The 13555-nt window shown below is 44.3% G+C and overlaps 1 protein-coding gene across 1 annotated transcript in view; it reads right to left on the bottom strand.

Annotated features, from left to right (window-relative positions):
• Positions 1 to 13555, bottom strand: part of LOC139262700 (RNA-binding protein 25-like) — a 79144-nt gene that overhangs the window by 23085 nt on the left and 42504 nt on the right. The window contains exons 8-10 of the mRNA XM_070877852.1: positions 13060 to 13236; positions 4517 to 4600; positions 1622 to 1974 (exon numbers count right to left, since the gene is read on the bottom strand). Coding sequence (XP_070733953.1) covers positions 1622 to 1974; positions 4517 to 4600; positions 13060 to 13236 — 614 coding nt within the window. The remainder of the gene's footprint in view (positions 1 to 1621; positions 1975 to 4516; positions 4601 to 13059; positions 13237 to 13555) is intronic.

Here is a 13555-nt window from a genome sequence, read left to right as displayed (position 1 = left end):
GGAGGAGGTGAAAGGCGAGGGGGGGGGGAAAGGAGGAGGAGAAGGGCGAGGGGTGGGGGGGGGGGGGGGAGATGGGGAGGGATGGCCAATGAATGTATAGTTGTGTATATAGCAATTGGGCTGAGCTGCGATTGCCCTCAAGGTCAAATAACCTGCAATGCTTAATGCAGGAGACAGTAAAAGGAGTCAGTTATAAAGATCAAAAGGGAAAAGCCATCGATATCCAGAAAAGATTCTCTCCCAGCGCCTCCCTTCTCCGCCCACAGTGAGGTTAAGTTGACCCCCCCCCCCCGCCCCCAGTGAGGTTAAGCTGACCCCCCCCACGGTGAGGTTAAGCTGACCCCCACCCCAACCCCCCCCAGTGAGGGTAAGCTGACCCCACCTCCCCCCTCACAGTGAAGTTAAGCTGAACACCTCCCTCCCCAGTGAGGTTAAGCTGAAACCCCCGCCCCCCCCCCCAGTGAGGTTAAGCTGAAACCCCCGCCCCCCCCCATTAAGGTTAAGCTGAAACCCCTGCCCCCCCAGTGAGGTTAAGCTGACCCCCACCCCCCAGCGAGGTTAAGCTGACCCCCACCCCCCAGCGAGGTTAAGCTGAAACCCCCGCCCCCCCCCCCAGTGAGGTTAAGCTGACCCCCACCCCCCAGCGAGGTTAAGCTGAAACCCCCGCCCCCCCCCCCCCCAGTGAGGTTAAGCTGAAACCCCCGCCCCCCCCCCCATTAAGGTTAAGCTGAAACCCCTGCCCCCCCCAGTGAGGTTAAGCTGACCCCCACCCCCCAGCGAGGTTAAGCTGAAACCCCCGCCTTCCCAGTGAGGTTAAGCTGACCCCCGCCCCCCAGTGAGGTTAAGCTGAAACCCCTGCCCCCCAGTGAGGTTAAGCTGAAACCCCCGCCCCCCAGCGAGGTTAAGCTGAAACCCCCGCCTTCCCAGTGAGGTTAAGCTGAAACCCCTGCCCCCCCAGTGAGGTTAAGCTGATACCCCCACCCCCCCCCCCAGTGAGGTTAAGCTGAAACCCCCGCCCCCCCCCATTAAGGTTAAGCTGAAACCCCTGCCCCCCCAGTGAGGTTAAGCTGACCCCCACCCCCCAGCGAGGTTAAGCTGAAACCCCCGCCTTCCCAGTGAGGTTAAGCTGAAACCCCTGCCCCCCCAGTGAGGTTAAGCTGACCCCCACCCCCCAGCGAGGTTAAGCTGAAACCCCCGCCTTCCCAGTGAGGTTAAGCTGAAACCCCTGCCCCCCCAGTGAGGTTAAGCTGACCCCCACCCCCCAGCGAGATTAAGCTGAAACCCCCGCCCCCCCAGTGAGGTTAAGCTGACCCCTGCCCCCCAGTGAGGTTAAGCTGACCCCCGCCCCCCAGTGAGGTTAAGCTGACTACTTGCTTTAAAGACTGAGCTTGTTTGCAGAAAGTACGCAGTTACACTATAGCAAACTTGGCCTTGGCAAAGGCTGACTTTACCCAATTTTAATTTGAAACTCCCTGTAATTAGCAGCAACATTTCCTAAGAAAATTCACTAGCCTTTGTAGCAACTGGTGCCTAGGGAACCATACCTCAAACAAGGAGCCAACACTTTCAGGAGAGGTGGGGAGAGGAAGATAAATGCCAGAGAGAAATCATCAGTGCCCACCTGGATCTACTGCGGTCTTTGCTCCTCTCTCGGTCCCGGCTTCTCTCTCTCTCTTTATCCCGCTCTCGCTCCCTTTCTCGGTCTCGGTCCCTTTCCTTGTCCTTTGTTCTTTCGCGATCCCGGTCACGGTCTCGGTCACGGTCTCGATCCCGTTCCCGCTCACGTTCCCGCTCGCGTTCCCGCTCCCTCTCGCGTTCCCGCTCGCGCTCGCGTTCCCGCTCCTTTTCTTTCTCTCGCTCCTTCTCTCTCTCGCGTCTTTCTCTTTCTCGTTCACGTTCTTTTTCTCTGTCTCTTCTTTCTTTTTCAACTTCCTGTCTTTCTTTTTCCCTCCTTCCCTTTTCTTCTTCTAGTTTCTAAAAATTAACAAAAAATTCTTACCCATTAGAGTCAATATTTAAAACATTACAATGCTTTAAAGAACAGTGCACTAATCACAAGATCAGATTTATTGCACAGAAAAAGCATAAGTTGACATAAAACCTGTCAACTATTGGAAGACATTATACAGTTTAGATAATCATTTAAAGTACTGATAAAATATTCAAATTTTAATAAAAACTTTACTGTCCAGAATTCCTACAAGAAAATGAAAACATGAATAGACTACAATCCATCCTTGGAAGTGATTTGACTTACAGTGGTCTGCTAGGACTCGGACCGCCAAGACTGGATTAACATTGCCTATAAGCTAAGTGTCTGGGAAGAGCAAGTAAATTGTTCACAGGTAACACAATGACCAAGTTGTCAGCAGCAGCAGATGCCAACACATTAAAATAAGCAACTTTTACACATTATAAGATGTTACATACAACATATCATCCCTATTTCACAATTAAACACAGTAAATTAATCAAAGATAGACAATAAGCAACAATTTAAAAGTATTAAACAATTGTAAACACAGGTTCTTACCTCAAGGTTCTTGTGGATGATCGGTCACCAATGACTCTCAAATCAGCAAACAATAGTGAAAAGGAAGCTTTTACAACACATCAATCTATCCAACCAGCATGAGGCAATACAAAAACACTTAAATCAAATCACCACCACCCACTGATGGATATACTGATGTAACCTTCACAATTGATGTCGAAAGGGATGCAAAGATATGTCTGAAAAGTACCAAAATAAATTAAGTGCAGAAGCACAATGCTGCTTCTTATGCATTAAGATGTAAAGGAATAGGGTAAATATTGGTGCTGTCACATTCCAACTCGGATTACCCTCAAACTACTGATACATCAAATTAAACAGTGCCACCCATACACACAGTGCCACCCATACACACAGTGCCACCCATACACACAGTACTACCATGCTGGAATTTCCACATTTGGTGGGCATTCAATTCAAGTGTAACAAAATATTAGGATTTCTATCAACTTACCTCTGCATTTTCCCAAATGCTAATATTTTGGTGAGAAGTACAATATATTCTTCTACATACTTACAAAAGTCTGAAATCCCTCTTAGCTGAGTACATTTTACTGGGACAAACTTGCAACAAATACAAAGGAATGTTAAAAGGCAGGCCTAAAGTTATAGCTCCCCATACCTTTGAATATTTTGGGTTTGATTCCTCGAGGTTTCAATGTAACACTCCTTCAATATCCATTTAAACTAGTAAAAGAAATCACCATTAACTAAACTATTTGATAATCTCAGTTTTACACTACAAATGAGCAAAACTACTTCAACATTAATCTGGCTTCTCAAAAGAAGTTACTTTAGTTTTAAAAGGAAAGGGGAAAAGGTGAGAGATTTTATGGCACAGCAAATGCAAAGAATAGCAAAGAAAAGAGAAAGGAGAAGATAAACTGATTGGGTCTTACCTCATATTCTTCAGACTCATCAGTGCTCTAAATGGACACCCCCTGTTAAACTCAACGGCTGACAGCAACAGTCTGAACGACTGCAGCAAATACATTACAATATAAAAGTTTCAAAACATGCAAAGGTTGACTGTGCAATTATTAAGGAATCCCAATGTTCGAAATCATTGCATTAAGCTGCAAGTACGGAAGTACGAGATTGGTCACGATCGTGAAAACAAACTAGACTTGAAACAATGACCAGCTGCACCTTTGCATATTTCTCGAAGGGGGCATCCATGAATTTTATAAAGAAGAAACTGAAGCTCATACTTACATCCTATCCATGCATTTTCACAAGTTCTCAGTTCATCTTGCTTTAGTCACCATATGATCTCTATCATAATGGTGGGGGTCAATGAATAGATTAGCTTTAAGGGCATGTACATTATTCCATGCATGTTATATGGTATATGTTTTTGGATTTCCCCTGCCCTAGTTCTTCATCTAGACTCAAATCTATGCCTACAGTTGAACCGTACCACATAACACCACTTATTTTTCCACTAGGCAGTAACTCTAGGGCAAGGCTCTAAACTTTCTTCTTCCTTCTCAAATTTGTCATCTTAAAATTTCTAGTTTTGATTCCTGTACTATAAGTTTGGTTACTAAATGTGCTACAAGCAATACTAAGCTGACAATGTATTAAAAGGTATAAATATCCACTGGTCTATCAACTGATACTCAAAATGGTTTTAGAACTAATACTGACTTCCTCTGACTAAATCAAACATGAAAAGTGTATCCCCCTTACAATTCATTTCTAAGTACTCCTGAGAAAATCAGATTATACGTGCAAATATATGTTATGGATTCATTTATTTTCTAACTTAAAATGGGCCTAATGTAACATCCATCCATATATTAAAGGTTGCATGGGTAAACTGCTGACTGCCTCAATCTTACAAAGAAAAGCTAATGACAGCAAATATTTTAATGAACTATCAGCTTTTTTTCTTTAAAGTGAAAATGTGTGTAGTTCTCGTGCTGGTATTTGTAGAAATAAAATAAATATTGGTGCTACCTTGTGAGTATCTCTGAATTTGCTAATTTCTCGAGAAATTAGGTCTCGTTTGTCCTCTTCCATTTCCATTGCACTTATGTCATCCTGGAAAACAAAACACAAGAGTTATCTAAAGAAACCGTATTTAATTGCAACTTGTCCTTGGTTATGATAATGGCACAAATGGAGAGGGCTGTAAGTACACAGTATCCAAAAAGTTGATGTTTTGGGTGAAGATCCGTTACCAGATCTGAAAGGGAAGACAGTCAAGTACAGGTAAAGATCCAAGAAAGACTTGCATTTATATAGTGCCATTCACGACCGCAGGACAGTCAATGAAGTACTGTTGAAGTGTAATATAGGAAATGTGGAAGTAACTTGCATACAACTTTCCTCAAACAGCAATTAAATAAATGACCAAATAATGTGTTTTTAAAGTACTGTTTGAGGGTTAAATGTTGGCTGGGAGAACTCTCCATGTTCATCTTCTAATCATGCCTTGGGGTCTTTTACATCCATCCGAGGGGGCCTCAGTCTAATATCTCCCTCAGTAATGCACGGAAGTGTCAGCCCAGATTATGTGCTAAAATCTCTTAGCTGGGATTGGCATTAAGTAATACTAATAGACACAAATAAACTGAACAGCCTGTAAAGAGGATTATTTTTAAAGTGCTGGATACCTATTACTTTCTTCGAGGCCCCATTCAGTTGAAGTCAGTAACTTACATACTTTCTCCAATCTCTTCACTGCCTATCTCTATAATGGTAATGGTATCAAGACCAATTGGAGGTTGAGTTATTACTTGCACGAATATCTCAATTATGCCCGCCACGCGATCCTGATCTCAGAAATTCACCCCCTTGCACTTTGTCTTTGGCATTCTACGCAGTTACAACCAAGGTCAATAAAAATGGAATCATTGCCTTCCTGGGACTGCTGAATTCCTCGATCGGAACATTAACTTTGGCAACTTCAGAGCTGAACTGTTTACCAACTTTCCTAATAGTTTCTCATTGTTACATCACTTTGTTCCCTATGTTGGACTGTAACGCTTTTCACAACCTGCCTTCAATGATCTTCGTCTATCATCCATCGCTTTCACCTCTGCCAGCTTTTAAAACTGGAAATAATCCATTCACAGACTATTTCCCATTACTAACAAATCTTCATGCTCCAATTTAAGATGTGTCAGTGGGTAGCACTCCGAGTCACAAGGTTCTGGGTTCAAGTCCCACTCCACGGACTTCAGCACAAAAATCTGGGCTGACACTCCAGAGAGCGAACAGCACAGAGTGGCATTAAATGGAGTGCATTTCAATAGAGTGTTTTATTTGGGAATTTGGAGAAGAGGGGGAAGGAGGTGCTGCTTTTTGCCTCCACTACTTGTAGTGCTTAAGTGTTACAGGGAGATATTTCATTTTATTTACCCATAACTTAATCTAGATTAAGTAATATATCAAGAAACTAAGTAAACTAAGTTACTTAAATACAAATGTAATTAAATAAAACAAGGTCATATAGGGATGGCAGAGCAGGTGGTGTGCCGCAACTGCAGCGTGTGAGAGTTTGTGGAGAGCATTGTGATTCCAGACAACCACATTTGTGTTAAGTGCCTGCATCTCAGTTATTGTGCTGGAGTCCCAGGTGAAGACATTACAGGGCATCAGGGAGGGGGTAGAGTTACGCGGACACTTTAATCCAGGAGGCAGTCACACCCCTTCGGTTAGGTAGTGGTCAGGGACAGGAGGGTGTGACTGCAACTCAGGCAGGTAAGGGGACCCCAGGTGTAGTCCTGGTGAATCAAATAACTAGGGCAGTAGGCAGAACTTTAAAGTAATGAACGGGGGGGGGAAGAAGGGAAAGAGAGGGAGGATTCAGGTAAGAGTAAAGTTAAAAGCAGCAAGAGAAATGTCAAGGCTCTAGAGCTTTGGGTAACAATAAGCAGCGTGCGTCAGGAAGGAACAGAGTGTGAGTAACGAAGATAATCATCATCATCGGCAGTCCCTCGTATCGAGGATGACTTGCTTCCACGCCAAAAAGGGATGAGTTCACAGGTGTTTCAATGTTCCAGATCTCGAACTACATGTTGAAGGGTGGAAGATGCCTGTGCGTGGATTTTTTTAACGTGGGGTGGCCGATGCACACCAGCCACCACACGGCCTTGACAGAGCTTGGTCTTGGTCCAGTGGCAAGGATTAACCAGGCCGACTGGAGACCAGCTCTGCTGCACGGACCTAGTGCGCACATATATCGCAGTGTGGGCTGGCCCGTGCTGCACTGGGCCCTTGGCTCTTCTGGGCCCCGTACCCTCATTTGCTGCACCTCCACCACAATGTTCTAGGGCCCGGCGCTCCAGCCCTATTTATAGCCCCGACCTGCGGTGGTGTTCTCACACAGGTCGGGGCGGCCCACGGTGTTCCAGGGCCCGGCGCTCCAGCCCTATTTATTGCCCCGACCTGCGGTGGTGTTCTCACAGGTCAGGGCGGCCCACAATAGGTAATAGGGCATCAATGACTACGGTGACATCAGGGCAAAATAGAAAAAAGTCAAATCCAAAGGCACTTTATCTGAATGCGCGAAGCATTCACAACAAAATAGATGAATTAATAGCGCAGATAGAAATGAATAGGTTTGATCCAATAGCCATTACGGAGACGTGGTTGCAAAGTGACCACGGTTGGGAACTAAATATTCCAGGATACTTAACTTTTAGAAGAGATAGGCAAAATGGAAAAGGAGGAGGGGTAGCCCTGATAATAAAGGATGGGATAAAGACAGTAGAGAGAAAGGATCTCAGCTCGGAAAATCAAGAAGTAGAATCAGTTTGGGTGGAGCTAAGATACAGCAAGGGGCAGAAAACATTGGTGGGAGTTGTTTATAGGCCCCCAAACAGTAGTGGTAGTGTAGGGCACAGTATAAATCAGGAAATCTATTCGTTTTTTGAGGTTGTAACTAGTAGAATAGATAAGGGGAAACAAGTGGATGTGGTGTATTTGGATTTTCAGAGGGCATTCGATAAGGTGCCACACAGGTTATTAATCAAAATTAGGGCTCATGGGATTGGGGTAATATACTAGCATGGATTGAGGATTTGTTAACGGAGAGTAGGAATAAACGGGTCATTTTCGGGTTGGCAGACTGTAACTAGTGGGGTACCACAAGGATCGGTGCTTGGCCCCAGCTAGTCACAATCTATATCAATGATTTGGATGAGGGGACCAAATGTAATATATCCAAGTTTGCTGATGATTCAAAGCTAGGTGGGAATGTAAGTTGTGAGGAGGATGCAAAGGGGCTTCAAGGGGATATAGACAGGGTAAGTGAGTGGGCAACAACATGGAAAATGGAATATAATGGGGAGAAATGTGAAGATATCCATTTTGGTAGGAAAAATAGAAAAGCAGAGTATTTTTTTTTTTAAATGGTGAGAGATGTTGGTGTTCAGAGGGACCTGGGTGTACTTGTATACGAATCACTGAAAGTTAACATGCAGGTACAGCAAGCAAATGGTATGTTGACCTTTATTACAAGAAGATTTGAGTACAAGAGTAAAGACATCTCACTGTAATTGTATAGGGCCCTGGTGAGACCGCACCTGGAGTAGTGTGTTCAGTTCTGGTCTCCTTACCCAAGGAAGGATATACTTGCCTTATATGGCAGTACAACAAAGGTAAACTGCCCTATACTCCCGAGAGTTTAGAAGAATGAGGTGTGGTCTAATTGAAACATATAGCATTCTTAAGGGGCTTGACAGGGTTAATGCTAGGAAAATATTTCCCCTGGCTGGGGAGTCTAGAACCAGGGGTCAGTGTCTCAGAATAAAGGGTCAGCCATTTAGGACTGAGATGAGGAGAAGTTTCTTCACTCAAAGGGTGGTGAATCTTTGGAATTCTCTGCCCCAGAGGGCTGTGGATACTCAGTCGTTGAGTATATTCAAGACGGAGGTCGATAAATTTTTGGGAACTAAGGGAATGAAGGGATATGGGGAGTGTGGGATGGTGGTGTTGAGGTAGAAGATCAGCCATGATCTTGTTGAATGGTGGAGCAGGTTCGAAGGGTCAAATGGCCTACTCCAGCTCCTATTTATTATATTCTTATGTAGTGAAGGAATGCTGCACTGTCAGAGGGGCCGTCTTTCAGATGAGACATTAAACCAAGGAGGCCCCGCCTGCTCTCAGGTAGATATAAAGATCCCATGGCACTATTTCGAAGAAGAGCAGGGGAGTTCTCCCCGGTGGCTTGGCCAATATTTATCCTTCAACCAACATCACTAAAAAGCAGATTATCTGGTCAATCTGAATTATCTGGTGATCTTGCTGTGTACAAATTGGCTGCCGCCTTTCCTACATTACAACAATAATTACACATCAAAAGTACTTCACTGGCTGTGAAGCTCTTTGGGATGTTTGGTAGTCATGAAAAGCGCTATAATACAAGTCTGTCTCTCTTTCTACCCACTAATGAAACAATAGCACAAAGAACAGTCCTTTTAAACATGCACGCCAAATCACAGCAAAATCAGTGACTAATAAATCAAACACATGGTTGCCATGATTAGACAGCTGACAGTGTAGCTGGGACAGTCCTGGCAAACAAATGGTTTTTATATTTTGAGTTTGCAAAACATCAACCCATCATTGAGTTTTCAGATGTGGATGGGCCTACATAATTGCGGCGTTTCCAGCAGTTGCAGCTTTCCTTTCAGTCGAACAGCAATCAACTATTTCATTTTCTGTCCCATGCTAATTTTGTCTTAAAGATTTTTATTCTGAACCTTTCACTCTTCTGATCAACAGTCCCATTGGCCAATTCACAATTGATTTAAGAGGCTAATTGTGGTATGTTGTTCAGTTGGCCGAAAATAATTTGAACTTCTTTAAGTATGCAGTGTGGCATTGGGAAATGAGCTCAGCATTCAGCTAACCCTCCACATACATCCGTATCTTATTATTCGCAGATGGTCAGGCATTTTATTCTCTTGCCTTTTCCGCTCCCTGAATAGTGGCAGATGTAGGACTAAGCCTCTCTCAGCATGTTTTTGCAACTGGACAATGAGGCACACGAGTGGTGCGACTGCATCCAAATTTTACCTGACGGAGGCAAAGTCTCTGGTCTCAATACAGCATGTCCAACAGATTGCATGATGAAGCCAATTAAACTGTTACCACAGCATCAACACGAGCATTTTTGTAAAATTTGCAGGTGTTTATTTTATTGTGTATTCCAGAGATGTGGGCAACACAGGAAAGGCAGGGTTTATTGCCCATCACTTGTTGCTTGGGGAGCACTATTGTATGGGACTGGAGTCACGTGTAGACCAGATCGTGCAAGAACGTAAAGCCCTTTCCCTGAAGGATGTGTGTAAAATATTTGGGTTTCTATGACAATCCTACAGCTTTCATGGCCATTGTCCAGTGCTATTTGCCACAAAGTGCCAAATTTTAAACATTCAATTTCACAAGTTGCCACTGAGGGATTTGAACTTGATTTCTGGGTTGCGACTCCAAAGGCTACTGCTGTCAATCAACAAATGTAGGAGTTTTCATTCCTTCTACATTATCGCATGGGTCAACATATGGGGATTTTATAGAAGTCTACTCTGCAATCTCATCCTAGAAAAACAATGAGGGAAACCAAAGTTCACTGACTATGATGAAAAAACATTCAACAATCTTTAAATGCAAGAAGGAGTTATCACAATCCACAAATCTTGCTTTACTGTTGTACACCATGACAGGTATAGAGGTGTTGGAATGTGTTCTACACATCGATAAGGTCACACAAGCTCCTGCCAACTTTTAAAAATATCTTTCTTTTTGCAAAGGACTTAAAATCACTATTCTTTTCCTCCCAAGCCAGAAAGCGGCTGGCCAACCTATCCCCAGGCTTTTCTCAACGTTGCTGTGAATTAGGTGTTAAATGATAAAGTGGCCTTAGAGCACAGCAATTCTGCTTCCTTCCCACAGGATGCACCCCATGTATTGCAGCTGAGATAGGAAACTTGGCAAAGTGAAGGTGGGGGATCAAACCATACCTGCATCCCACCGTCCATTGGTATAACTCCCTGCTGCCTAAAGCTCACTTCACACTACACACATGCTGTACACAGTCCACTACACTACCCAAACAATTGGCTTCTCACAGCATCAAGTGGGCCACACCCAAAATCACAAAGAACCACTCTGTGGCTGCCATGGGGCATCATTCGCCCTCAGTAGTTTCCACTGCATTTGATGCAGTTAACCACAGAGTCCTCCAATGCCTCCTCTCTCGGATTGTCCGAGCATCGCTCCCTTCCATCGCTCCCTTGACACAGCCAGTCAATCTCCAGCAAAGGCTTCTCTTTCCTCCTCACACCGTCACCAAGGACACACGCTACCCCTCATCATCCCCAACAGGCCTGGGCTCGGATTTCATGATGTGCATTGTCACTTCCACCTCTCCACCACTCTACTGCCTCAGTCCTGTCAGGCCGTTTGCTAGACACCAAGGCCTGACAGAGTCACAACTTCCTCCAGCTCAAAATTAATATTGGAGCCATAGTCTTTCACCACAGCACAAATCTGCTCTTTTTGCACTGACTATCCCTCTTTTCTGACTGTGCAAACTGGCTGAACCAGACTTGTTGCAAACTGAGCTTTAAACCCCACAATCCATTCTTACTTTCACCTCCAGTCTGCCAGATCTCCCGCGCCAACCCCTCTCTCCCACTGGAACCCTTACACATGCCTTCGCTGCCTCTAGATTCAATTGCAACACAACACTCCTCACCACACAAGAGGTCCAAAGACCATTTCTCGCTGACCTGCACTGGCTCTCTTTAATCAACACACTAAATTCAAAAATATTTGCACGCATCTATAAATCCCTCCACGTCCCTGATCCATCCGATCTGTGCAATCTCCTTCAGCCTTGAATCCCATTAGACGAAGGAATTGAATGTAATATCTCCAAGTTTGCAGATGACACTAAGCTGGGTGGCAGTGTGAGCTGTGAGGAGGATGCTAAGAGGCTGCAGGGTGACTTGGACAGGTTAGGTGAGTAGGCAAATGCAGTATAATGTAGATAAATGTGAGGTTATCCACTTTGGTGACAAAAACAGGAAGGCAGATTATCTGAATGGTGACAGATTAGGAAAAGGGGAGGTGCAACGAGACCTGGGTGTCATGGTTCATCAGTCATTGAAAGTTGGCATACAGGTACAGCAGGTGGTGAAGGAGGCAAATGGCACGTTGGCCTTCATAGCGAGAGGATGAGAGTATAGGAGCAAGGAGGTCTTACTGCAGTTGTACAGGGCCTTGTTGAGGCCACACCTTGAATATTGTGTACAGTTTTGGTCTCCTAACCTGAGGAAGGACATTCTTGCGATTGAGGGAGTGCAGCGAAGGTTCACCAGACTGATTCCCGGGATGGCAAGACTGACCTATCAAGAATGACTGGATCAACTGGGCTTGTATTCACTGGAGTGCAGAAGAATGAGAGGGGACCTCATAGAAACGTTTAAAATTCTGACGGGGTTAGACAGGTTAGATGCAGGAAGAATGTTCCCAATGTTGGGGAAGTCCAGAACCAGGGGACACAGTCTAAGGATAAGGGGAAAGCCATTTAGGACCGAGATGAGGAGGAATTTCTTCACCCAGAGAGTGGTGAACCTGTGGAATTCTCTACCACAGAAAGTTGTTGAGGCCAATTTACTAAATATATTCAAAAAGGAGTTAGATGAAGTCCTTACTACTAGGGGAATCAAGGGGTATGGTGAGAAAGCAGGAATGGGGTACTGAAGTTGCATGTTCAGCCATGAACTCATTGAATGGCGGTGCAGGCTAGAAGGGCCGAATGGCCTACTCCTGCACCTATTTTCTATGTTTCTATGTTTCTATGTGAGTTCGTTAGATATATTCAAAAGGGAGTTAGATGTAGCCCTTATGGCTAAAGGGATCAGGGGGTATGGAGAGAAAGCAGGAATGGGGTATTGAAGCTGCATGATCAGCCATGATCATATTGAATGGTGGTGCAGGCTCGAAGGGCCGAATGGCCTACTCCTGCACCTATTTTCTATGTTTCAAACACTGTTCCATTGCATATGGTCTTCTGTGCTTCTCTAAACCCCAGCCCAACATAGTGGCAGAGCCTTCAGTCATATCAGGTGTACTCTCGAAATTTCTCGCTAAACTCTAGAAAGCTATTGCTTCAACCTAGCTTTGTCACACCTCCTCACCCTTTCTCCCTGCTCAGCATGTGTTCCCGTTGTACTCATCAGTGAGGCATTTGGGAAGTTTCTTTCAATGAAAGCTGTTCTTTCAATGCAAGTTCTTTATCTGGTAGAATGACAGTTTCTTGTTTAGACTATAAATTAACATTACACCTACTGATACAAAAACCTTTTGTTTGAAGACCTCCAGGTTACAAGTACATGCCCTCACCGAATACAAATACTACATCAGCATAATAGAGTGAGTCGCACTTTTTATAGTCAGGAAATTTACATCAACAATTTAGGAAGGATTAAAACAAAGAAGTCAACAACAGAGAACAACTTTAACAGAACGTGAAATACCAATACCTCCTCTTTCTTCTCCTTTTTCTTCTTTCTCGGATGTGCATCTTGATCTTGAGATGGTGCATTTAGCTCACTGGAGTACTCTCTTATTAATCCTTCAATTGCCCCTTTCACAATTTGATCTCTTCTTTTGGTTTCCTCATCCACAACATCATCTGATGAATCCTCAGCTTTTGTATCCTTCAGGACATAACAAGAATCAAAATGATCACATCCAACATGAAGGATTGCTCACAGAACCAAACCACGCAGCAAATGGCACTTCCCCATGCTCCTTATACATTCACTAGTGTCAACATGCAGCATTATATTTCAACAGGCAGGACTTTGCCTTTATCTTTTAGATCAGCCATGTGTGATCATGTTAGCTAACCTCAGTGTCGGGGATTTGGAAATGTGTAAGATCTAAATCTCTGAGCATGGCCCACTTTGCCTTCAAGGTCAATCGATTCAAATGTGAAGCTGATGTGCAATATACTGTAGATCCAATTCTTGATAG

The sequence above is a fragment of the Pristiophorus japonicus genome, chromosome 4 (assembly GCF_044704955.1).
Source record: "Pristiophorus japonicus isolate sPriJap1 chromosome 4, sPriJap1.hap1, whole genome shotgun sequence".
NCBI lineage: Eukaryota > Metazoa > Chordata > Chondrichthyes > Pristiophoridae > Pristiophorus > Pristiophorus japonicus.
This window is presented reverse-complemented; position numbering and strand designations above follow the sequence as displayed.